Here is a 27927-nt window from a genome sequence, read left to right on the forward strand (position 1 = left end):
GACTGCGAAAGTGCCAGCCCTATATTGAATTTCCCCTGGGAGAGTAGGCCTATAACATTACTAAAAATGGGACATAAAATTGACAAATGGGGACGAAAATTTCCCCCCACCTCACCCCATCCTCAACTAAAATCCTGGCTATTCTGCCACCAAAATCAAATTTCCCGGTTTTTGGGCGTTCCCTTTCTGTGAACCGGAAATATACGACCATGATACGACCAGCTGCGAATAGGCGCATAATACGGAACTTGCGTTTGGTGATGCAACAGACAAATTTTGTTGAGAAATTTGTGCTCTGTATTGTATTTTATCTCCCGATTATGTGCAGATACTTTAGATAATTTTTAGATGAAACTGTTAGCTTGGTAAATTTTGACTTTCAGTCTCTATTAGATTCAATATATGACCACAATGGACAGATGATATTATCTGGCGCACATTATTACATAAGCTTAACGTTTTTAAGCTTACCAATGAGACAGGTGAAATCTGACAGTTAAGCTTGTACCCAGCTTTCAAGACTTGTGAGGTAAGTTTAATTGAATTGTTATTAACTCTTATGTTTTATTATTTATGCTTTCATCTTCTTTTTCTACTCGTGAATTGATCGAGAAATATAGGGTAGGTAACGTCCCAGGCAAACCTTAGTTAACACATTTGCTAGTCAGCCAAATTCGCCGACAATGTCAATGCATATTTACATAGAAATTTAAAACAACTGGCGAAGAAGGAAACGTACATAAATATGTTTTCTATACTTCACTTGACCCAAATATATGATTTTTTATGGTGATAAGTCACTCGCACATGGAATTTTAGAGGGATTTGGATAGCAGTTCCATTAAAAAAAGCTGCTATCATAATGAGACTAAGATCTAGAAACACCCCCGAAATGCCGTTTTGGGGAATTTTGCTAGCTGAAACTTTTTGATGAAAGTCAATCTTTGACAAGATGTAACTTTGCTACGGAAAGTGCTATGAAAAAATAGTTTTCAGTTTTGGCTTTGTTTACTCAAGGGCTTTGATTTGATATATAAAATGATGTAGTTTGATGGCAAATTTGAATTCACCTAGCATACCTATATAGGGAGGTTTCATGTACGCCACTGGTCACTAGCCCTGGAGGCACTACAACGATATTGGAGCACATGAAAATAAAATATCACCTACAGAGTGCTAATATTCTTTACAAAGCATGGGTCACAGTGTCGACGTCATCTACGATAAATATAAATTTAATACTCCGTTGGTGAGCGACGGGCGAGTGGTAGTGAGTGACAGGCGAGTGGTATTTCACTGAACGCATAGAAAAGGAGTTCTATCTGATTGGCTAGCAATCCCGATCGCTTAGGTCGCTCAGTAGTCAACTACAAACTCATGTATTCAATTCGATTGAAATCGATTATTCTATTATTGACGAAGATAAAGAGAGTGATAGTGTGTCAATAATGTACATTGTATTGCACCTGGTTTTACCAGCATTCCTTTATCAAATAATTTTCTCAAAGAGTTGAATATTATCAAAATTTTTACAGCGGATTTCAAATGTTTTACATCAAAATTGCAGTTAAACATATCCACAGCAAAATACCGGTCCTCACTAATTAGTTAATTTAATTTCCAGGTAGTTAATTTAAACGAAACCTGTGATTTACGTGACAACAAATAAAATTTTCTTACAATAGAAATATCATATGGGATACTGATATGGTAGGCCGCAACCGCCATGGCGTGGAGCTGCTACTGCGTAGCTGACTTTTTGCTCCGTGGAGCCAAATTGACCAATCATGTTAGAGTTTTTCATTACTCGGAGGTAAAACTGACCAATCAAGTACGACTTACTCATTACGTGAAGCGAATTTAGTCATTAAGAATTTGCCAGACGAGCTTCACGTATAGTTGCAAGATATCCTCGGTCACGATAGTTATGATTCAAAAAGTAATTTATGAAAAGTACGAACCGACTTATTATTAAGATGGACATGCACTCACAAGAAACTCATACAGTATTGTACACAACTATATAGCTAGGCAGAGTGGTGGTAAACCATGCACACAATTCTGCGATCTGCAGTGTATCGCCGGGAGCTGATTTGTACATCTTGCGCGGCGTGGCCTGCGGAATTCGACCTTCAGCAAATCAGTTCGGATTTACTTTATATACTAGTAGTAGGCCATACATAGGCCTACTGTAGTTACGGTACTGCCCGTTTTTCCTATACACAATACTCAGTGCGCTCACCATTGACGCGTGACCTAGTGTATGTTAGAAGTATTATGCCATTGCCTATATGACGTCACTGTGTAAAAAATAACCAGCCAATATTTAAAGTATTCTCTGAAATTCTAGAAAATATAGTTTTGTAACATTTCCTAAATTTTAGCTAATTTAGGTGTTTGGAAATATTGGTACTTTTGTGTTTTAGGAAGGATATGTAAACGACAGATAACACCAAAAAATATGAACAAATTATTTCTAAACCGTGTTAAGTCTGCAAACCATTATGCTTCTCATTTTCAAGAACGCTGGTTAACAATAAGCAGACTATTGTCTCATTTAAGTAAACAAAAGCCCAGACAGTTACCTTTGCGTTAAGCTTTATAATCATTCACCCAACTGAAACTATAATACCAGCTCATTGTTCATTGCACAGGTAAAACAGACATAAGTGCAGTGTGTATTTAACCAGAGAAGATCTGATGTAACATAGTTGAGCTGTTTTCATTGAGTGTTATCTTGGTTTAATAGCTTTTAATGGGGTTTAAGTCCTTCAAAGGTCGTGGTGAATTCTACTGTAGACATGACTGCATCATGATTATTTTAAAGTCAACAACATTCAACAATATGATCACCGTGATAGTATGACAGTATCAGTACCGTGGGTGTCAGTGATCCTGGCCTGACACAGTAGACAAACAAACAAACACGCCACACACATGGCACATGCATGCAAGGTAACATTGACTATACACTAATCAAACAATGGTATTGATCCTGTACAACTGTTTGTGGTTTATTTACATTCGATTCATTTAAAATCCACATAGTAAACATTAATTTTGGCAAGAGTTTTCTCTCTCTGGAACGATGATGCATCAACTGGCTCCGTGTAATGAAAAGATCTAACATGATTGGTCAATTTAGCTCCGCGAAGCGAAAAGTAAGCTACGCGTAGCAGCTCCACGTTGTGGCGGTTACGGCCAGCCATATACTGATTATGCGAAAATCGTAAAACATAGAATAGAAACAGTGTGGCCGGCTCTCAAAATCTCAAATTGTATGCATAGCCTGAGTCGCACGGCCTATCTCGAACAAAATCACCATGCGTAGTTGTTGAAAAACGTAAGGATTCATCGTACTACCACGGCAATTTTTAACACGAAGATATAGGGATGATGACGGTGTGTGGGTTTGAATAAAGCACCAAAGATTCACAAAGGATGATAATAGTTTGTTTGTCCTCCACCGCACTTGACTGACTCTCAATGCAGGTCATTTTTATCAACCTTTTAACCTTTCGTGCAAACGCCCTATATTATAATCTAGTACAGGACCAGGCGGTATAAATATCCAGACTTCCGGATACATCTCAACTTCTGACACACAACGACAACTGAGGGTGCAGATAATCCAATAAAAAAGGGTGCACAAATATACAGTAACTGGAGCGAAGTTTAGATGCTTGCAGAGGTGGAACGTCCGGCTGGCCTGCCCATGTACAGCTGTGCCTTGTGGTCGTTCATGTACTTCCATGCATTTTGTGTTGAAGGATTTGGATGATATTGATTGAGTGATGACACTGGCTGGGAGTAGACTCCACTGCCTGATGGTCCGGGGGTAGAAGCTGTTCTTGTAGAGCTCTGTTCTGGCTGGATGGTTGATGAATTCATTTACTTCTACCAAAAGTAATCGCGAAGCAGGCGGTTGCGAAAGCAGGCGAGACTTGTGGTTCGAGAACCGCCTTGTTATATACATCAAATTTTAAAAAGCCCTTGAGTAAAGAAAGCCTTCCTTTCTTCCTTCCATATGTTCTTACCTCAACAGTTTGAGTATCAATGCACGGGCTTTACGTGCACAGTTTTTTTTACATAGATGCACAATCCTGGAACCTAGGATAGATGAGTGTATTTTTGAAGTACAGTCAACAGTACCGGAATGATCCCCTGCTCTTTACGAATAGTCTGTGACATTCTTTAACGTGCACACTACATTAATGTGAGAAAATATATGCATACATGTAGTGATGTACACACGGGACCGACAGCTTAAAGTGCCCTCCGAAGCACTAAGCAAGTAGAGTGAAGTGCCTTGCTCTGCTCAAGCACACACAGAGCCAGCCGAGCTTAAGCGGACACCCAGAATCGAACCCGGGACCCTTGGGTTCACAGTCGAACGCCTTAACCGCTCGGCCACGCTCCCCTCTGAAACAAAACTGAAAACCGTTTTGTCATAGCACTTTCCATAACAAAGTTACATCTTGTCAAAGATTGACTTTCATCAAAAACATTCAGCCAACATTAATGCATATACCGGTAATTAAAAACAAAACAGCATAGTCTCATGATGTGGAACTGCTATTAAAATTCCATGTGCGATTATCTTATCACAAAAATAAATTACTATATAATTTAGGACAAGTGAAGTATAGACAACATATTTATGCAGGCTTCCTTGAAAAATCTTTTCTTTTAATTTTCTAAACTCGTGAATGATGACAAAATGACATATTCATATCAATAATTGTCATCATTCAATAGAATTCGACAAGCACAAGCTTTCTCATAAAAAAAGGTAAAGACAATTTTTTATTACTTCTGTGGTCCTGGTATGCACTGGTAATTGGCAATTGCGTAGAACTGGGGAGGTCTCCTCCCCTTCTATGCGCCGGGCCATTGATCAATGGGTCAACCGCCTTGTTCTCAAGACCGTTGATCAGCCAATTTTGTTTTATCACTAACTGTGACCTGTGTTTACTCTCGGCGCGCAGCATAGACCACATTTAAAATAAATGATGCATGTGTGTCCTTGCTCAGCGAGTTTATAAAATCCAAACCACTGATAACCGATGATGGATTATGAGGATTAATTTTTTTTAATACCAACCCAACTCATCCCAAACATTTTGGAGCCATCCCACCCGATTCTGACGTATTGATTTTTTGCACACTGGACCTGCTGATCTGAACTTCTGCTAGCCTCATCTATTCTGGCTTTTTCAAGATCTAAAATTTCAAATCGGATCTGATCAATGTTAAAATCCGAGAATGCATGCCTTATAATTTAATTCAAAGTTCCTTTTCAGCGTTAACCATCGCGTATACGTGCGCGACATCAAGCGTGTGCATTGGACCTTGTGCAAAATAATATGTGCTGGACGGGTAGCAGTACACTTAATTTGTAAAAGGAAATCTGGAAAACATTATAATACACTACGGGATTCTCATGAGAGTAGCAGTGCTGCTACTCTCGAGTACCCACGTCGGCCACCAGACCCTTGTGGCCCAGCAAGCCGGCTGCAACTCGCGAATACCTCGTGGCGTAGGTACTTTGAAGGTACTCCGAGTACCGACACTGGTACTCACCTGCCAGGTATTCCACAGCTGAGTACCGACGTCGGTACTCCAGCCGTAAACAATGACGTCACCCATGAGTTCGGGCAACCTTTTAACCTCATCGTAGAAGTAAAATTCCTTTTATATGTGGATATATGGAACTTAGTCTTTCACTATGATAATAAAGAGTTCAAACTCGGATATTTATCAGTAGCGTGATATTTAATAATTTATTGCTTTTGAATTTCGTATTTAATACACATTAGTTTATATAGAAAAACTTATTATAATGTACAGAATTATTACAGTTATAAAAATAGATAGATTTATTTTTATTTTTCAATCAGTGAATGGGTTTTAACAACATTTTTAAATATAACATTGGAGCTGAAAAAGAACACTGAAGAAGATTCAAGGGCACAGAAACCCGGCACATAAGCTTGACCTTTGACATCCATGTGCGCTCTGACATTGTGTTTACATTTGATTTCAAGACATGGGGAGGCCGTCGGCCGGAGGAGAATGTCCCGGACGCTTTATTTTTTTTTTTCTGCAACCATAACGGATGCAAAATATTATCAACCCAGAACACATAGGAAAGGGTTAGGGTTGGTTAGGGCGCATACGGTTCGGTTTAAGTGTTACGCTTAAGGTTTAGCGTATTCTGCCCACGACTATGGTTGGAAATAAATATGCGTCCCGGCCTCGGGGTGGACTAACTTAGAATTGCAAGTTCGTCACTCAAATCACAATGCAATATCGCCGCGATTTGAGACTTTTTTTAAATACTGAGGTTTGGTGGTAAAATCATTTAAAATTTTGTGTTTAATATATTTGTGCTTGATATAACATCCGTCCGCAACAAAATCAAGGATCGAATACCTTCCAAAAATGGAAGCGTCAAATTTTTTATTCTGCACCTGGCTTGCGAAGGTTCACACGGAATTCGAGTCAGGGTCAGAAATTTAAAAAAAAATCTTTTTTCAATCCAAAACACGGAATACAGCTATATCGGCAGAGGCAAAAGAAACAACCACTCAACAAATACTAAATAGAACATTCGACGTCAAGTTTACAAATAAAGATGCAATTTCACTTTCTAAAATTTAGAATTCTCCACGACGCCCATAGGCCTTCAAAATGTTTTTTTGACGGCCTCTGACGTGACGGACGTGCAACACTCTTGCAAGTGTCTTTAGGTGTCTCTGGGTGTATATTTACTGGTTTGTTACCAGAAAGACAGTTCAATATGGCAAACATCATTTTGGATGACTGATGGGGATGGATCATTTTTCAATATGGGCCCTTGTAAATTTGCACTCCGCCGGGTATATTCAGTATCACCAGAATTGCTGTGAATCTTATTTTTTTCCTTTTTAGCCTAGTATAAACAAACACATTGATTTGGGGGCTTTAAAATATTGTAAAAACTGCAAATTGGCCAAGTAAACACAAAGTTTCACCTTGATTTGTGGCTTGTGTAACATTGAACAATTGTTCGAGTATTAAAAACCGGGCCAGAATTATACTCCACCGGAATATTTGTTTATCTTTGACCTCTACAGAGATGCCACTCAGTTTCACTCAAAAAACCTGAAACTGGTGAGAAAAACCTGAAAAAAGCATGTGAATGCAGGCCACAAAGCCCCAAAACGGGCTGAAAATGAATAAAAAAGCGGGAATTTGGACTCACAAAAAACCTGGCTAAAACCTGAAAAGTGGCATCTCGGCCTCTATACTCATTAATTTGGTGTAGGCCTAATGGGGTCTATGCCTACTATACATTTTACAGACCGACAGTGGGAGAGGGGGTCCTTATAAGTTTTCCTGGATGTTGATTTTTTTTGTTCAATCTTCCGTACGACAACGAAAAAGGAACCCGTTCTACGGGCCCGGCGACCGACCCAGAATTTATGCGTTTTGGAGAATTTTTTTTTAATTTGGCTAAAAGCATGTAAAATCAGCCGTTTTGGGGCTAAATTTTACTCATTTTGGCTGAATATTTTTAGAATATGTTTGCAACGGCCTTCCGCCCGTAGAACATGGGGTTTTTTATCATCGCCTATAAAGGGGTCAGTCATTATTTTGACGGGTAAGTGCCAGATTCTCCAGCCCCACAGTATTACGAACAAAGGATATACACATGAATTAAATATTAAAATGACCAGAAATGTCCATGATTTTGGCTCATTTTGTCATGTAATTGAGCCCCGAGGTAAAATGGGCGCCCAAAAATTGCTCCCCCCTTCCATTGACCAGCCAAAATATATTGCCCCCCACCGCATATATGCCAAATTTTGGGAATCCTGATTTGCAAACCTTAAAATTTTATGGTCTAGATACATAATGCGGCCTTGCGGTGAACAGAAAAATATTTCCGTACGTCACTAAGTAGAATTCATCAGATTTGTTGTTAAACATAAAAGATTTCTTTTGAACAAACCCAAAACATTTACTCATTATTGACAGTTTTGCCTATCATGGTTGTAGACAACATCAGAAGGATCAACAAACATCATTCTGATGATGCCTACCGACCATGATAAGCTAAACCATTTGTGATGCGATCAAGCAAAATCAGTCGAAGTCGGCAATATTGATTTTGAGATATAGCCAAACAAAGCAACTATTTCCTTTTGTTTCCTATTGTTTTGGAAACTCTTAAATTGGTCATATCTTTGGAACTGCATGTTCAATTTCAGTGGGTGTTCTGCAAAATTCAGCTTTGTATAGAATGCTTTTTACTATCGTATACAAAACTGAAAATTTAATGTTGCAGACTTCCGACTGACTTTGCTTGATCGCATCAATAGTGCAAAAGTTTCAAAAGAAATCTTTTATAACGTTTCCGTATCGCGTACTGTTTTCCTAAGCCTTTTTAGTGCGTTCCTCATGAATGTGTGTCTAAACTAAAATCGTTTGTCCGGGACCCTTTCTGCCAAAAATTACTTGCCCCTTTTTAGCTTCCCAACCAAAATTCTTGCTCCCCAGGGCTCATGATTATTGCACAGGCCCTTAGCCTTACTCAGAGCAGGCAGCACACATAAACGTTGAAAAAATAGTGCATTTGGCCTGGTTCGAACCGGCGACCTTCATAATACTATAATGACGCTCTAACCATTCTGCAACATGCCTCTGTGGCTCAGTTGGTTAGGCATCGTGCTAGTATTACGAAGGTTGCCGGTTCGAACTCGACCAGATGTACTATAGTCCATATACCTTCCTCGAGTCAGTAAAGTGAAATAAAATTTTGAGAATTTCTCAAAAACTATTAATTTTTTTTTCAGGAATCTGTTATGCTAGTTGGATTCCTTGCATCATTTCCTTTCTGAAAATTTATACTTTTGTATACTTCTCATCATTACCTTTAGAGATACAATAAAAAGCAATACCTAAATATTATTACTGACTCGAGGAAGGTATACAGATTATAGTTGTTTGCTATAGGTGGGTTTTTTTCAACGATGTGCGCCGCTGCTCTGTGCACTGGCTGCTCTGGGTAAAGATTAAAATGTGTACATCTCATCAACCCAGAGAACTAAGTATAATAATTTCAATATTATGTATTGGTTCATATTGCAGCCGAGTGGCTGAATTAGCCTACATGATTTTTACACTAATTGCAATACTGAAAAACATGTTTAATTGCACACTAGAAATATGTAAAAACATTTTAACATTTTAACATATAAAGATAAAACAAGATAATAAGAAATTATTCTCAAATGGGAATGTCAGATAAATGCTAATATGGGGTGCCCAAACAAATCAAAGCCTATAGATTGGAAACTACGACTTGAACAACACCTGACAGCCTCCATTTGTTTTTATCAGTCAAAGTGTACATAACATCATAGACTGGGGCTTGTATTGTGCTGGTGCCATCATAGGCTCTGTTCTCACCAACAGTCAAATCAACCACATACTTATCCGAGGCATCAGTGGAATGAATCAGGACCAATGACATTGCCTTGAGGAACACCACCATTTAAGTAAGACCCCTGGTCTGAATATTCATCTTTATATTTCAATGACTCTTTTCATTAAATTTAATTTTTTATCAGTCATGGTTTTCCCTCCAACACTTGTAGATAAATGATGCATGAATTTCAAACATTGTGCGATATTTGTCGTTGGAGCTTGCAATTTAGTTCTTTAAGACTTTAAGGGATCAGAAAAACTTTGGTAGAAAAAATACACCTTACTCAGAAAAAAAGTTAAAAGCCCTACAAAGTATTCATCATGTCATCATGTACGAAACATCTTAGATGGTGCAAACTATTCATTATTTGAATTGGTATCAAAAACCATACAATTAGAGTAACTGTTTAGGAAAATCTTAAAGAGTGTTTGAAATTTTATCCCCATGGAGCCAAAAATGTGACCCTTGAAATTTTTGTTTATATTAAAATAGAGAACATAGTGCTTTTATAGATCAAACAATACTTTTTCAGATTCATTATGATCAGAGGAATACTTTGGTGTGGTTTTTAACAAGATATGAAATTTGACGCCTGTTTAACCTTTAATTCTTTTCTGACCAAGATGCATTGTTGTCACCAAAGTTTTTCTTATTCTTTGAGGTATGATATTAAAGCTGATGGGTTGGGTTCTTGATGTCTTGATATTGTGCAACTGTGCCCTATAGGTCAGTTTCACTGTGGTACAATATCCAATTGCCAAATGAAGATATTTCATGTAGGGACGATCATCCATCCTATTCTCTGGTCTTTAGCTTGTTGCTGTATCTAGGCCAGTTCCTTCCTGTGCAATGTGCAAATTTTCATCTGAAAAAGGAACATAATTAAAGACAAGTTTAGACAAGACATTTTAATACTAAAAACTAAAACAAGTCTAAAATGGAAAGTGCACAAAGACTGTTTAAAGATGTTTGTTTGATTCAGTATTTGTATTACTATTTCATTAATGGGACATTCAGAGATTCTGAGTTTTATGATTCTAAAGATTTTCAGGAAAGATCGTTTTCATATAGTCACATGAGATCATAATCATCTTTTAGTAAATTGTGCATTCCAAGGGCACTTGTTTGTTTATTATTATTAAAGGGACATTCAAGAGATTTTGAGTTTTATTGTAAATACAAATTTAGTTTTATGGCGACCCTACATACACACATCAAAAGTAGTGGAAAAGTCATTTCGGCATGTCACGTGGAACATTATCGTTTAGTGCCTTGTCACATGGCAGGGATCATTGTGTTTTTAATAGTGAAATTATGATTGTACCACTACCACATCATGAAATCAAAATATTAGCATGTGCCTTAAAATCAAAAAACTTACACATACCAGGTCTTTTATATGGAACACAATCTGTTCGTTCTGGACTAAACTCTGTAGACGTGAGACGTTAGTTGCATCGACACATTCTCCTCACAACTATCATGTGGCTAAGTTGCTGCAACAGTTCACTTCAAGGCACCGACCTAATTGAATGAGGAAAGTACAAGAAACATGATTTGTACCGGTATGTTGTTATTTTATTAGCCAAGCCGATAGTAGGCCTAACTTTTCAGAATTTAATACTGACCTGACCCGTGACCTGAATAGTCTTTAAAAATTTAAGATAGGCCTAAGCCTTATATAATAGCCCGCCCTATTATTTATCAATTAGCCTACGCCTCAGTGGATTTTACCCTTCAATCTTTTAATGACATGTCATTTGAATTAAATAGTAAGACCGGCCTCAACTTCCTATACGCAGCCTAATCTGTTCAAGCCTAGCTGCCCTAGGCATGTGCCCTCTACACAAGGTGTATCTTCTTTGATCCAGACTACACACATATACATTGATTGTCACTGACAGGCCTATTGTGAACCAAAATTGCTGTAATAGCCTAGAAATCATACAAAAAGGTGACCCTTTTAGACTAGTCCTAGCCTAAGTTAGGCACAGATCGTAGGCTATGTTTATACTGTATCACCTGTTTGCCAGACTATGACGTGTTTATTTATATTCTGAACTGAAGTTTTAGTAGATTTAATAACGGCCTCTCAGTTTGCACCGATCATATTCATTTTTTTGCACAATTTCTTATGCTTGCATCAGTATATGTCCAATCCGCACACATATATATCATTTGTGTCTCGCATTGTCTTTAATACGCCCTGCTAGGCCACGGTGGCACTGTAGTGAGGGGCACGGACAAGGTGGCACACGTACAGTGGCCTAAAACTTTGACCCTCCCCAGCAACATTACATGAAGGAAGGAGTCTGCCCCAATCACCTTGTCCTTGAAAGAGAGATGGGCACTCCGCCTGTTTGTTTGTTTGTTTACCCAGGTTGGTCCGTGAGGAACACATGCTAATGTTAATTAACACAGGCGTGTCCCCTTTTTTTTTTTTTTTATATCCGGCATAGATAGGCCTCTCTCTCATTTTTTTATTATTTAATTTTAGCATGTCCAGATATTTAATTACGCCTAATACACATTTAAACTGTCACTGAACAGAGAATACTCCCGGGATGACTCGAATCACAGTGACAGTATGCTTTAAAGTTTTTTATCATGTTTATAGGCTAGGCTAGCCTGGCAATAATGTGCATTTTACATCTGTCAACATACAGTAACAAAGCACCACGTCCACGTATTCATGGTATTATAAATAATATTAATTAGCACGTTTTTTAATATCAAACTGGTGATGAATTGAGAATAAAGCTTACTTAAGTTATCGGCTTCAGTTACTTACCGAACATTCGAGACAACTGAAGTGGTTATACTGTGACGAAAAAATGCCAAAAACACCAAGGAAAATCACGGAGTATGCAACCCACATCACGTACAGTCCAATAGGAAAATTATGCGTGTTATCTACGGTGATTTGGCTTAACCTTTCTTTCCAAAATCTTTTACAATTCAAGAGTTACTGTGTGCCCAATATGATCTAAGTCAGCAAATCTTTACATGCACAACATTTGAAGACATAAACATCAGGAAATTTGGACTTTTTTTGGTTTAAAAACTGAGAAAATGATGATGTTTCTTAGTAACGCGTCGTCGCGGCCAAATATGAGTGAGTACGCGCAGCACGGTGATCGCTGGGCGATTCGATTAGGAATGCAAAAACACGACAAGAGTACCTTCATTGCTACTTCACACATGGGGTACACAGTAGGTGACACATGAGGTACACAGTAGGTGACACATGGGTACACAGTAGGTGCGGCTACTGTGCAGGTACTTCCATGGAAGGACTATTAGAAGTACCCACACTATGGTGTGCCTATAAGTCACCTACTGGTACACCGCAGTTGACTCGGAGGTGACGCATGGTGGAGTACCGACATAGGTACTCAACTACGGGAGTATCTACAGTATGGTGGCCGACGCTGGTACTTTGGTGTAGTACCAACGTCGGCTACCTACGGGATGGGGTACTCGGTAGTAGCAGCAGTAGTACCTGCAAAGTACCAGTGCAGCAGAGGTACACCGTCGCCAGGAATCTTGTAGTGTACTTATGGATTTATATACGAAGGGCACTTGCAGTCACCTGAAGTTAAATTTTAGTAAATAAAGTTTACTTTGATTCCATGAAGAGCTGATAGAATTTAAGATCAGTTAGTGAACACAACACTGCCACTGTTGTGGGATACCGTACTCCCAGTGATACCTCTTACATTTTGGTATCGCAGAAATATCTTTTGTATTTTTGATATATTTAATGTGATTTTTTGCTGACCCCAACTCAAACTGAGCGAAAGAACCCCAGTCTGTTTCAACTTGGCGAAAACTCACCCGATCCGGCCTAACTTGATATGCCCTGATCTGTATGCAATTTTTCAATCCGATCCGCATTCAGTCCAAGTCGGTCCAGGTTATTTTGGATTTTCGGGTTGCCACAGGGCATTAACATTTTGAAATTACCCTTTGCAACATTTGTGGATTGGCCATTTGTCCAGAAGTATTCTTACCAACCTGATGTCGTCTGTTGATGGCGCTTGTAGTAATTTGCTGACCTTTGACAAGTGCCTACATCCGCAATGTTGACATATAAGTATAACGTAGGATGTGTGCTTTTCAGATTGTTCATTCCTCCTTGCAATACATGTACTGGTCGTACGCATTGTAAGTTCTGGTCAATATTCTCTGTATAAATTACACATTCAACCCCCTATTTTTATCCACAATATGTTTGGTTTCTTGCAGAAGAGCAATGAGTGAGGATGATAAAGAGGCTCAGTCAGATGAGTTGCTTGCTCTAGCAAGTATCTATGAAGAAGGAATATTCACCGCTGCCGATGATGGCAGTGGTGGACAGTTTGCTGCTCATATTCAGCTCCCGCTTCAGCCATTTCTGATCACTCTTGATGAACCTATGATAGATCAGGCTAAACGTGTGGGTGAGTATTTACATAACTTGCTTTTTTTAAAGGTCGTTTAGCTGAATATTTGTGAGTGTGGTGCAGGTTTGTTAGGTGTGTGTGTGTGTGGGGGGGTATGTATGAATTTGTGTTTATGTAAATGAAATCAATCAAGGACACACACATTAGAATTTTTTATCTACATGTAACAGTGGTCACACATGAACCATGGACGTCCTTGCTTGTTCTAAACAATGGCCGCAGTTAGTGACATACACAAATGTAGGGAATATACTCAAACTTTTGGGTTTTTTTGTGTGTAGGGGGGCTTTGTGCATGGGGAGGGGCGTGTATGTGTGGGTGGTGTGTGAAGCTGAAACACTTCTGTTGTCAGATTAGGCCAAAAAAAAATTGTTTGCTTGCCCTCGAATGGATTTTAAAAATTGGGTCGGTTTTTGGTTTTTTTCCGTTTCCCAGAAACAGATATGGCGAATACCGAATGCAATTAATGGTTCAAGCATTTCCGTAGCAGCAACATCACGCCATGGTCCAGCATCTGTGCTCGCCACTTGCACCTTAAATAATTGTAGCTCTTCTACATGTAGGCCTACGTTTAATGAAGTGTACAATTCTCCTACATGTAGTGTTTTCTGCTTTTCAAAACTATCATATTAATCAGCGTGTTCAGTCCCTTGCTTCACCTGTACAGCTAGCACTACTCGTGTTCTGTCCGCCATGTTTAAAGTGAAATCATATTATACCGAGCGATTTGTGCTCTTAATAAAAGTAGCCTCAACAAACATGTTGAAAAAAATAGTGCAATGTTACATGTACTTCCTAGTCGATACGAACAAATATCATGAATCTAAATATTTATAAACAAGAAATGAATATCGGGTACAACTGTTTTCAAATTTTATCTACTTTTACCATATTTTAACATCTGCTATATATTGTATCCATTCTTGCACGATATGCACGGTTATATTTTGCCTGTAAATAAACTCATCCCTAGATGCGCCGTCCGAAATGTGCAGGTGGATAGCAAATTGTATTAGAGCTTAGACGCTGAGGTGGTATACTGAAATTGCGGAACCCGACAGTCAGGCACAGCCGGACACGTAAACATGCAGGATATGGTATTTTACAACGTTTCTTTTAAATCATCGGTTTTTCAGACGAAAAATACATGCCATTTTTGGGAAAATCGCAACAAAAAAAAATTTCAAAAAAAAAGTTCTACGGTCGGGACTGCCTAGACGGTCGGTCGAACGAGGGCAAGCAAACAACTTTTTTTTTTTGGCCTTATAGTGCAATTTTGAGCTCAGAATCAGAATGACTTACTTCTAATGCTACTTTTTGAAGCAATATCTTCCCATAAATGTTAAATTGCAATATCACCAGTCACTATGCACCCCATCAGACTACAGCTTTATTTATGGTTACAGGTGGATAGTCCTTAGTCTGCAAACCCGATAACTTAGTTATAAACCCTAACCCTAAATTTCACCCTAAACCTATAAGCTAAGTCATAATCCTAACCTTAAACATAACCCTAACCATAATAATTAGTACCTAACCATAATAATAATCTTAACACCTACATGTACCAACCATAACCTAACCCTATATCCTAATGCTAACCCTAACCCTAACTTTATCCCCAACCATAATCCTAAAATAAATTGCCCCAAACTTTAACCCTTCTCAGACTAATGATCTTACAGTCTATGTGATATATGGCTATTCCCTTATTTACATTTGCAGGAATGGAGGGACTCTTAAAATTGATAATGATTTGAGATGAATGTGCATTCTGGGTCTTCTCAATGTACTCTTTACTATGTAAGAACTACTTTTAATTCTTGTATATACTTATTTTCAGGTGTGAAGCTCCACCAAGAAGGCAGTGATACCCATCTACCTGTGCATCATTTACCACCCATAGTACTCAACTTTCAATACCCTAGTGATTACCCATCATGCTCTGCTCCGTCTTTCACACTGTCCTGCAAATGGCTGTCTATAAATCAGGTTAGTATGAGATAAAAAATAAGTGAGCACCTCAGAAGGATGGAGGGTGACTGGGTGGTGATTCATAAATATTTGTAATGTACATCTATAGAAGTCCTCAGTCTAATTAAGTTCATCTCAAATTTACAAGGATATTAAGGATTGAAGTTCTGTAACTTTTCCATCAGTTGTACATAGCTGTACATTTAGCTGCCCGAGTGAAGTAAACCATGCAGATGCACCGGACGCGAGTTGTTAATCGCTGATGAACAACCGTTCAACAAAGAAAACAAGCTAAAGATTGTGTTATTCATACAATTCTTTCATTTGGAATGTCCGTTTGTCATTGCTGCTCAACCTTACAAGAAGATTGGTGATTTCTCTGTTGATATAAGCAACAAAACTAAAGAATTAGGTGAGCAATAAAACTAAAGAATAAAGTGGTATATTTAGTTGCTACCTCCAACATTATAAGAGATTGTTGACGCATAAGTTCCAGGCATGACGAATTGTATGCGCTCACACATAATGCGAATGCAAGGTTACGCGTATACGCTACTGGACTGTGGATTCATCATCGATTAACAATGCTTGGTTCCAGTTAAAAGTATAGGAAGAGTTGTTGATGTAAGTTTGAGTAATCAGTGCCTGTTTTTACCATTTAACCGTGTGAGTTGTTGATCTTTTTCCAACTTATTGGTTCTCACAAAGGATTTAACTAGAGCGATAACCGCACCATAGCTGAACCATGTGGCTTCGGCAGTATATTGTGGTAGGCCTATACCACTGTTAAATTTCAGCTCAATTGAAGCATTTTGAAAACTTGACATTTGACCCCTTTATTGCCCCTTAATGACCTTAAATGAATTTTAAAATATTTTAAACATGTTTAGAATGTCATAAGGATCATTGTGTTTAAATTTCAGCTCAATCGGAGTATTTTGGAAAACTTGACCTTTGACCCCTTAATGACCTTAAATGAATCGTAAAATGTTTTTAAAATGTTTAGAATGTCATAAGGATCATTGCATATAAATTTCAGCTCAATTGGAGCATTTTGATAAATTTGACCTTTGACCCCTTTATGACCCCTTAATGACCTTAAATGAATTTTGAAATATTTTGTAAATGTTTACAATGTCATAAGGATCATTGCATTTAAATTTCAGCTCAATTGGAGCATTTTGAAAACCTTGACCTTTGACCCCTTTATGACCCCTTAATGACCTTAAATAAATTTTTTAATGTTTTAAACATGTTTAGAATGTCATAAGGATCATTGCATTTAAATTTAAGCTCAATCAGAGCATTTTCGGTGTTAAAATGACCTTTTTTGACCACTGTGACCCCAGGATGACCTCTGACGTTTGGAAATATTTTTATTATATTCTTTATGTTTTCCTCTTTCATATGACACCACTCATGGGTTCATACCTTCGTGGCATTTAGAGATATGTCCATTTCAGACCAAATGGTTAGTTAGTAAGCTAGTAAGTAAGCTAGTAAGTAAGCTAGTAAGTAAGCTAGTAACATTCACTCATATAGGCTGATACCATTTCATGGTTCAGCAAAAAAGGTATATGTGTGATGTATAATGAAGTGTCCTTGTTACAATTAAGAAACCCAATATACGCTCATCTTTAGTGTCTTAACTATATCTGCTGACTCTGTAAAAGTTGAATAATAAAAGATTCAGAATCCTTAAGGGGGTACTACACCCTTGTCAAAGTTGTCCCTATTTTTTGCATTTTTTCTCAAAAATTATAGTGTATTAGTGACAAGTAAGATATGTATATTATAGGGGCAAGGACTACAACTACTGCACTGGAAATTTTATTTCAGCACAGACAACAGTTGTGGAGTTACAGTCAAAAATGAGGGAAAACCAATATTTGATCAATAAATCAATAACTACTTGACTTGAGTTGCTGAATTTTCAGTGCAGTAGTTGTAGTCCTTGCCCCTATAATATTCATATCTTACTTGTCACCAATGCGCTATAATTTTTGAGAAAATGCAAAAATAGGCACAAATTGGCCAGGGTGTAGTACCCCCTAAGGTTAGCAACTATTATAAACTGTTGCGATTTGGTAGTGTACAGCATCTTGCGAATGGTAGTGAGCTTTGGCAAAATTGCATTGATCATTTCATAGCGAGCATGTAGAAGGATTCAAATATCACAGATATACTTTTGTAGGTCCTGTGGTTCTTGAGTTGTGTTGTAAAGAGGGCTGAAACAACAACACTTTTGTAAAACATACATAATTCATTAACAACAATAAATCAAGCAAGTTTTCAAAGTATATGATTTGTAGAATGAACTTTTGCAAAACATCAAAATGTTATTTTTCAATAACATATTGATTTAGACAATGAAAATAATTTTTTTTGTTGCTTCGACCAACAAAAGATCGCGTCCCCTTAAAAACCAGAACTTGAGTATCAAATGAGGTCAGCTTTATAATTCTAACCAACAATTCTGATTTTTATTTCAGCTTTCTAAACTCTGTGCCAAACTGGATGACATCTGGAAGGAGAACAGCAATGAGGTTATTCTATTTTTGTGGACCCAGTTCCTTATAGACGAATCCTTAGATATCCTAGAATTATCCTCACCAATTACCTTGGATACAGAGGAACTGCAGAGGAAGAGACCTAGTACATCCAGACAAACATCGCAAGATCAGGATGCAGCTGCCTGTGACGAAGATGCAACACAAAAATCAGCATCTCAGGCGAGAACTGATAAGAAAGAGGAAGCAGCGACTGCTTCCGTGGATCCACCAACCTCTACCAGCAGTGCAAGAACTTGTGACTCCAGAGCTGTTCAAGACATAGCATCAGTTCCCCACCTGATTCCAGCGATAATTGATCATGATCAGGCAGAGAGACAGAGGGCCTTCAATTTGGCCGTGTACAGCTGTAATGTTTGTTTCAGTGAGAAGCAAGGCTCAGATTGCATCAATTTCATGGGGTGTGATCATGTGTATTGTAAGGAATGTATGAAGGAGTATTTCAAAGTGCAAATATCGGACGGCAATGTCAAGTGCCTTAATTGTCCGGAGACGGACTGCGATTCACAAGCTCTTCCATCACAGGTAATGAATAGCTGTATAACTGTGCTGACATTTCTCACATTGCATTGAATTAAAGCCATAATGTGCAATTTTTTGGATGAATTTGGTAAAGTATTTTTTTTTTCAAACCTGATAATATTTTAGCATATTGTTTACGCATGTCCCAACTTACACTTAAATGGAATCAGCCAAATGTGTTGTTTGTAGGACAATTTCGACATGATGTCTTACCAAGACATTACATCCCCCATAGAACTCCACATTAAAAGGCTAAAATAGCCATATACAGGGGAAGTGTGGGTTTCAAAAATAATTAATATGCGACAATTCCATTTTGAAAAGAATCAATAAATTAATTTCCATAATCAATGTACAAAATAACAAAATCATGCAACATAATAAAGAGCAGCTAACAGGCCAATGAGGTCAGCTGTGACAAGAGACTGCTTCTGAAAATTAAAATATAAAACAGAGTCATTCTGTGGAAAACTTTTCTTAAATCTTCAAATGAAATAGCTAGCTTAGTTCCAAAAGGTACTGGCAACATCATTCACTGTTACATATTCAGATTTTACATGCATTAGCAAACAAAACCAATAACCCTATAATACAAAATCTGCATCAGTTGGGCTGTAGAAAAGTTTTTTTGTTTTTTTGTCTTACAGGCCCAGAAGGTTGTTTATATATATTTTATTATGTATGCTAGTAATATTAAAACGAATACTAACTCTTGTCTTCAGGTCCGTGAGCTGGTTGGACAGGAGTTGTTTGCGACATACGACCGACTTCTTCTCCAGCTGTCCCTAGAAGGAATGGAAGACATAGTGTACTGCCCTCGTCTGACCTGTCAGTGTCCAGTGATGTTGGAGAAAGAGAGCACCATGGGAGTATGTCCAAGATGTAAGCTGGCATTCTGTGTCCTTTGCAAGATGACCTATCATGGCACATCTCCTTGCAGACTAAGATCTGGTAAGCAAATTGTGATATTTGTGAAATGAATACACTACAAGATTCCTACTGGGCCACCTGCACAGGTATGCCATTGCCAAGGTACTTGGTTGGTACCAGTGCAGGACGTACCACTGCTGGTGGGTCCTGTGCAGTAGCAGCATTGGTACTATGTAGGTACTTTGTGTGCACCAGTACAGTACCTTGGCTACAGTGTACCTGTGCAGGCAGCCCCAATAGGAATATTATACTGTACTTATAAAGCACATATATAGCACATAGCGACAATTAAGGGGTACACAAGCTTCTGATATAATCGATCCTAACACTTCTGTAAACCAATTTAAACATTAACCTTTATTGTAAAGTCAATTTTACACTTGATCCCTTAGAATTGCCATTGAAAGAGCAATGGGTAATCGCTCTTGAACAGCAATGCATCACAGGCTTCTGCTCCCACTCGTTTTGCTGCATTTGCAGACGACATTGTTGTTTTTTGCACATTTTTATTGAACTAAAAATTGATTTGCCAAATGATAGATCAGGCTGACAGGCAGTGATTGGTTGATGTAGCTCAAGTTTGCAGGTTTGCAAATTTGTCAACTTGCAAAATGATAGTCATAGATTGAATATTTGGATGCAGCAAAGTGTGCAAAGAGCAAATGCAATCATGTATAAATTCAGCTTAACTCTAACCCTTAGCATATACCATCACAATTTCAAGTAATTTAAGCCGAGTCCGATTTTATTGTTGACATTATTATAGAACAACTTCAGAGAGTGTTAGAGGCTTGGAGAAACGGCAGCAAAGACATTCAAACTCGCATCGAGCAGCGATATGGCCGTGATGTTATTGAGAGTGCACTCATAGATCACACAAATATTTTTTGCTTGCCCCCAGAACACCTTGCGGGGATCCGCAGGCAGTGGGAGTCTGGCGACCCTGAGGAGCGTAAGGAGTTGGAGCGTCGCTATGGCAAGAAGAATCTAATACAAGCTGTAGAAGAGAATTACAGTGTGGAATGGATGAAGAGGTTTAGTAAGAAGTGTCCTTCTTGCGGTGCCAGTATTGAGGTAGGTAACCAAACCAATGACATTATACCCGAAGAGAAATGACTCAGAAATCATACTTGGATACCGACATAGTGTACCTCTGACAAGAGACCAATATCAAATACCGTATTTCGTCAAATAAACGCCCCCGGGGCGTTACATTTTCCCAAGGGGGGTATTTATTCAAGGTCAATTTTAGAACGATATTTCCCGTTAAAATCATTAGGTAAACTTAAAACTCACACTAAAATGACGAACTATGAACTAGAAATACTGACTTCTGGTTCACTTCCGGGTTTCCAACCCAGATTTTCGCCAAAAAGTGAAACTATTATCGACCATGTGGGCAACTTGGTAAGCTTACTACACAAGATAGCATGGAAATATCAGCATTTTTTAAACATCTTGGTTGAAAAAAGTGGTGGGGGCGCGTTTATTTGAGGGGCGACTATTTGACGAAAATACGGTAGTAATTTGCATCTTTAGCGGATGAACGTTACAAAGGTTTGAATGCGTGCTGTAGCACATGTTATCCACACCGCTTTTTGCTCGTTATATCTTGAAACTTTCTGCCAGAGATCACATTGGGCAACAAGAGCCAAACCTTGTGAATCTGTTGAAATTTTGTGACAGAGTTAAACAGCTGAGGCTTAATCATGTCTTTAACATCTACCATTATCAAGGTGCACTTCATCTTAGTCATCTTAGAACATCAAATGCTCACTCTTATGGAACCAGATCAAGTGAATATAATTTCATTGTTCCTAGGGTAAAAGGTATTGTTTCAAGCACATTGTACTACAATGCACTCCCATCAAACATAAGGGATTGCCCAAGTCTGCATATATTTAAACAAAGTGTCAAACAACATCTGGCTAGCAACTCTCTCAGTCAAGAGATGTCAGATCTATTCTTGGGACCTCATCGGAAATAAACTTGTCTTTTCTGCGGCAGTGTTTGAAATAGGCCTCAAAAAGTTACAGGCTAGCCGGGCTTGACCTTAAAAAGTTACCGGCCAGCCGGGTCGGCAACTAGATGCCAGTCAGAAAAGTTACCGGCCAGGCTAAAAAGTTACAGGCCAATGGCCGGCTGACCGGCCCTATTTCGAACGCTGTTCTGCGGGCTTAATGGGTTATCCCGGCTTGTCATTTTGTTGTCAGTGTGTCCTGGCTTTGTGGCTGGATTTAATTAATTTGTCACATTCATGTGCTTTGTAATATATTTTCTGTCTCTTTTTTTGTTTTTTCTAATGATCTTGCCGAATAAAAACAAACAAACAAACAAACACTGATTTATCAACACAATGCACTACTCGTATTATGCTGGTTTCATACTTTCCTGCCGCTTTGCCGCTCTGAAGATGATTTTACTTCATTACGCAGTCGCACCAGAAACGCTAGCGGTGACCAGCGGCAAGCCGATATATCGATCACTCCACAGCTTTGTCGCGGCGGCAGCACCGCTGGGAGTTCAAATGAACTCAGAGCGGTACCGCTCTGACGTATCAGAACAAAATACGATTTTGGAGCGGTGCTGAGCGGCTTTAAGAGTCATGCCGCTGCCGCTCAGCGGTGTGCCGCTCCGCTTGCAGAAAAGTGCAAGCGGCATGATGAAGCGTCACGCCGCTCAGCAGCAAGCGGCAGAAAGTATGAAACCAGCATAATGCAAACAAACGCACACTTAAATCAAAGTTTAATTATACCTGATCACATGGCGAAATAATGTGGAGGTACACTACTTTGCCCTCCCTCTATATGAGCGGAGTTGGTTCTCTTGGATGTTATCTCTTTGCCCTAGACATGAACACAGAGCTAAACCCTGTATCACAAGCTCTTCCTTCACAGGTAATGAATAACTGTGCAGACATTTCTCAGACATTGAGTTAAAGCCATAATGTACAATTGTTTTAATGAATGTGATTTTTTTTCAAACCTGATATTTTAGAATAATATTTACCCATGTCCCAACTTACTCTTTTATTCCATTTAAAAATGGAATCAGCCAAATGTGCTTTTTGTAGGACAACATATTTGATGTAATGTCATATTAAGACATTAAGTTCCCCCATATTATAACTCCATGTTAAACTACCAAAAATGGCCATATACAGGGGAAGTGTGGATTTCAAAAATAATTAACCCTAGCCAATTGCATAATCAAAGAACAAAATTATAAAGTCATACGAAGATGTTACAATCTATAAGTGCGGATAGGTTTGCACCAGGATTGGCTGCAACCAGCCTAGTTGATGCGATCTGATAATGATGATTCACCAGTGGCAGCTTAAATTACAGCGCTTTGAATCCTCTGGAAAAATAAGCTATATATAAATCCACAATTACAAGGAACAGCCAAAAGGCCAATAAGGCCAGCAGTGACTGTCTCTGAAAAATAAAATATATCACTGTACAATCGTACTAATGTCTTGCTCCAAATTGTTTCTTGATAGAAAATTGATGGATGTAACAAGATGACATGCTTTAAATGCCACACCTACTTCTGCTGGATATGTTTGACTGTTGTCAACAAGGCCAACCCTTACGGACACTTTAACCAACCAGGATCACCTTGTTTTAACCTGCTCTTCCAAGGAGTTGAAACAAACGATGACGACGACGAGTGGGAGGTGAACTTTTTCTGAACTTAACAAATAGTTGCACAATATAATTATGTGTAAGAATATATAGAATATAATTAAAGTGTCATGTAGAACCGCTTTTAAATGATGATACGTCCACATATCGGTCAGTACTCTCATCCAACACCTGTGCATGATCACTACATGCTGATACCAGTTGATATCCATGTACACCCTATGGAAGACATGACCTTAAGGGGGTACTACACCCCTGTGGTAAATTTGTGACTATTTTTGTATTTTTCTCAAAAAATAATAACACACTGGTAACAAAAGTTATGTATATTATTGGGGGCAAGGAATCCAATTACTACACTGAAATTTCAGTGACTCGAGGTTCGTTATTTATGATAAGAAATGAGGTACATCCTATCGGTACCTTATTTCTTATCATAAATAACGCACCGCTTGTCTTGGGTCACTGAAATTCCAGTGTAGTAATTGGATTCCTTGCCCCAATAATATACATAAATTTTGTTACCACTGTGTTATCAGTTTTTGAGAAATATGCAAAAATAGACACAAATTTATCGAGGGGTGTAGTACCCCCTTAATCTCTCACATGGGAAGGTGTAGATTTCAATTGGTATTTACCCTTTGAAATTCACCCCCTCTGTGAGAGATTAAGGTCATGTTTTCCATAGGGAGTGTAGGGATTTTAACTGGAATAGCCCAGTTGGGGTTTACGTGTGATGCATGTCTAAAGGAGAATTTAAGGCGATATTGTTGTTTTTTAAAATTCATTTTGAGGATTATCTTGCTTTCCAAATGAAGAAATATAATTTAAGAATTTGTGGGGAGTGGTGATATCTTTGTGGGAAAATGTTGCTTATATCATCATGGGAAATGAACATTTTTTTGGATGTTGCTTCTAAAATAAATAGTTTTTTATTTTCCTAATTAAGTTTTTGAATTTTAATTAGTTTTCCTCCTACTTCTACTAATAAGAACTGCTCCAACTTGGAAAAAACTGTGAATAGTTATGGCAACTATAAGCATAAAATTCCATCTGCAAGCATATGCCTCTAAATGAGAGGTGTGTTTGTTTAAAAGAAAGGCATTTTCTGTTTGAGCATCTATATTACTCAGAGATGTAAGACTTCCGGAAATTTCCTGAATTCCGTAAATGGGCCAAAAAAAAATTCGGAAAATGTAAAAAAAAAAAATTAAATGGATGATGATAATTTGTCATAAAAAGAGAGAAAAAAATTTGTGAGGGGGGGGTGAACACCGGCCAGGGGCTCTGCCCCATGGACCTCTGTTGCACGCCTCGCCTTCGCTGCTCGGCTGCTCGCCAACGGCTCGCATGATTTTCAGGAAGTGGATCATTACCTCACTTACATCTCTGATTACTGATACAGGCGACTGTCATGCATTATTAGAAGACCAATCTATCAATATTGTAACGTTTTTTGTCTTTATTTCGTCTCTTTTGTCAAAATCACTCATTTACAGGCATGCTTGTAGATGGAATTCTGCAGGATGATGGAATGTCAAAAGTCAACATAAATAGAAAGACTTTATATTGTATATACATAAAATAATGTTATTTTTCAAAATATAGTCATGTTTTATTAACCAATGTATGTTTGAAATGTAAGAATATCTTGATAATAAATAACTTCAATAATAATCCCAAAAGGGACTAAATTTAAGGTGGCTGTATTTAAACTCGAACAGATCAAATTTTGTTGTGAATATTTGAAACTTTTAAAATGAAAATTGCAAATGAGAACAACTTCCAAAGATTCAAAAGTCTCCGGAGTCACGGTTGAAGATAATTTAACATTTGGAGAGCATGGTGAAAATCAGGAGCATAGCCAGGGGGAGCCTGGGGGAAAACTGCCCCCTCACAGAACATTTTCAGGGATAGAATGGGGACGGCAAAGAGTAATGTGTCCTTAAAATGACTAAAAATGGGACAAAAAATTGACAAATATGGGGACAAAAATTTGGATTTACACCTTCACAGTAAATTCCTGGCTACTTTACTGGTGAAAATCTCATCATTCTCATGTCCCTATTCCTAGTATGTGGCATTGATATACAATACATAATGTCGTGAATTTTATGTCATGCCAAATAATATATTCCTATATAAAACTATCCCCATCTATTAAACATGTTAACACAAAAATTACATGTATGTACAGTGTGTAATCAATACCATAAGCAGAATAATAAATAGGGATGTGGATGTAGGTGTAGGCAGTTACTATACTGTGCACAAAAAGTATTGTGATATTTAAAACAAAAGCACTAACAACTAAATTACAGAATGAAGTGGTTGATAGCTATTGTATTTTGGTACATACCGTATTGTTTGTAATAAACGCCCCGGGGGCGTTGCATTTTTCCAAAAGGGGGGCGTTTATTGGAAGTGAATTGTCAGTGAAAAAAGCTTAAAAATCGGGTTCAATTTCCGATGGTGCTCCTATTAAAAGGAGGATTCACGACTATACATGATGGCGGCACCCACGGAAAATGATATTTTTGTGGGAAATACAACAAAATTACTCCTATGGAATTAGTGAAATTCTACCATAATTAGGCAATGAAACATGGGAGTTGAGTCATAATATGTTTTGTCCATTCAATATAGCGATCGTGACTGACATGACTGATGCAAGTTTTAAGCTTACCTACACGATATGGCATGGAAATGTTTGCATTTTTGTCAATTTTTCACAGAAAAATTGGAGGGGGGCGTTTATTAGAGGGGGAGCGTTTATTACAAACAATACGGTAATTATGTACCTCATTCAGCACAATGTGACTTATTCCCTCAACTTATAGCAATTTGAATGAAAAACGCGAGCTTTTCATGTGTAACAAAATTTACATTGACTTCCCTTGAAGCATGCAGATTATGAATGCAGGGCAGTGAGTTAGTTAGTTTCTCTGTAATGAGCCCATTACAAAAGGCAGTTGGAATCCCCCTGAAGGAGAAAATATCAAAATTGGTCATTAAAGGGGTACTACACCCTGTGGTAAATTTGTGACTATTTTTGCATTTTCTCAAAAATAAAAATACACTGGTAACAAATTATGTATATTATTGGGGCAAGTAATCTAATTACTACACTGAAATTTCAGTGACTCAAGACAAGCGGTTCAGTATATATGATCGAATGAGGTACATCCTAGCGGTAGCTTATTTCTTTCATCAATAACGTACGGCTTGTCTTGGGTCACTAAAATTCCAGTGTAGTAATTGGATTCCTTGCCCCTATAATATACATAACTTTTGTTACCACTGTGTTATTAGTTCTTGAGAAAAATGCAAAAATAGACACAAATTTATCGAGGGGTGTAGTACCCCTTAATTCCAGCTATTGCCATTCAAATGCGTATAGCTTGGAATAAAATCACATCGTGCCAAATGAGGTATCAAAATATGCAGAACAAAATTCTCCATGTATAGACCGATTATTTTGTAATTTGAATTTAGTTGTAGTCTTTAATAAATTACTTTTGTTTTTATGTTTTTCTTGTGCAGTATAGTTGGATGCTGTTTAGAAATATGCAGTGATCACAAGGATATCAATTATTTTAACACTATTTTAGCCTGGCCTATTGGGCTGTTCCAGTTGAAATCCCCAATACCCCTGTGAAAGATTTTGGAAATATCTTACACATACAGGGGGAGTATGTTTTTTCAATGTAACTGGTCAGGGTTAATCATTTTGAAACCCATACTCACCCTGTATTATATCTTTACCTATATCTCCACAACTGGAGTATTTCAAATGGAAGTTACTCAATTTGTCTATTCTAATCAAAACACATACTCCCTCTGTGGCTGACTTCAGCTAAATTTAATTTTCCACAGGGGTAGTGTGGATTTTTAAATGGAATAGCCCATTAAGCATCACTTTCTTTGAATTAGAAACCAGTGTATGTGACAAAGGTGTTTGTCAGTGACTGAGACAGAGCTGTACATGTATAATAAAATGTGAGCATTTTACATGAAAATTTAGACTATTATTTTGTCTTACAATTGCGTTATTCACATTAGGGCCCATGCAGAGTGCGGTTGGTTCTTGATTTTTTTCTCAATAAAATTGCTTTCTGGTGTTGTCGACATTTCGTGCATTTGCTAACCAGTATAAGGGAACTTTTAATATAGTGTCAATGTTTACGGGAGGGGAAATAGGTGAATTCAGCACCCAATGAATGAATCATGGACGAAGTACCCCAAACTTTATTCTGGAATGATGCGGACAATAAACACAAATGATGCCATAATGATTAAAAGGGAGAAGAGCTTGCACTTTAATTTGAATCCACATTCTATTGGTATAAAGCATCTGCTGCAAA

General features: G+C 38.0%; 1 protein-coding gene and 1 long non-coding RNA gene across 3 annotated transcripts; one reads left to right on the forward strand and one right to left on the reverse strand.

Moving 5' to 3' along the window:
- Positions 1 to 248: 248 nt before the first annotated feature.
- LOC140161034 (E3 ubiquitin-protein ligase RNF14-like) lies at positions 249 to 23937 on the forward strand. 2 transcript variants are annotated; one of them, XM_072184412.1, is made up of 7 exons: positions 249 to 529; positions 13724 to 13917; positions 15764 to 15912; positions 18387 to 18989; positions 19709 to 19937; positions 20683 to 20990; positions 23419 to 23937. In XM_072184412.1, the coding sequence occupies exons 2-7, from the start codon at positions 13731 to 13733 to the stop codon at positions 23608 to 23610; spliced, it is 1668 nt and encodes a 555-aa protein (XP_072040513.1). In that variant the 5' UTR covers positions 249 to 529; positions 13724 to 13730; the 3' UTR covers positions 23611 to 23937. The 2 variants fall into 2 exon arrangements, with proteins under 2 accessions (XP_072040513.1, XP_072040514.1); XM_072184413.1 differs by having other exon boundaries at positions 20818 to 20990.
- Positions 9287 to 12375, reverse strand: LOC140161033 (uncharacterized). The gene is made up of 3 exons (XR_011860065.1): positions 12267 to 12375; positions 10863 to 10999; positions 9287 to 10340 (listed from the first exon to the last, which is right to left on the reverse strand). It is a non-coding gene; the product is annotated as an uncharacterized lncRNA (long non-coding RNA).
- Positions 23938 to 27927: the final 3990 nt, after the last annotated feature.

Source organism: Amphiura filiformis, chromosome 9 (genome assembly GCF_039555335.1).
Source record: "Amphiura filiformis chromosome 9, Afil_fr2py, whole genome shotgun sequence".
Lineage (NCBI taxonomy): Eukaryota > Metazoa > Echinodermata > Ophiuroidea > Amphilepidida > Amphiuridae > Amphiura > Amphiura filiformis.

What these genes read in the sequence shown, in the direction of transcription:
- LOC140161034 (XM_072184412.1), top strand. Translation starts at nt 13,731, where the DNA reads ATGAGTGAGGATGATAAAGAGGCTCAGTCAGATGAGTTGCTTGCTCTA. An exon ending in AGATCAGGCTAAACGTGTGG is followed by an intron (nt 13,918 to 15,763) that starts GTGAGTATTTAC and finishes ACTTATTTTCAG; the next exon opens with GTGTGAAGCTCCACCAAGAA. An exon ending in AATGGCTGTCTATAAATCAG is followed by an intron (nt 15,913 to 18,386) that starts GTTAGTATGAGA and finishes TTTTTATTTCAG; the next exon opens with CTTTCTAAACTCTGTGCCAA.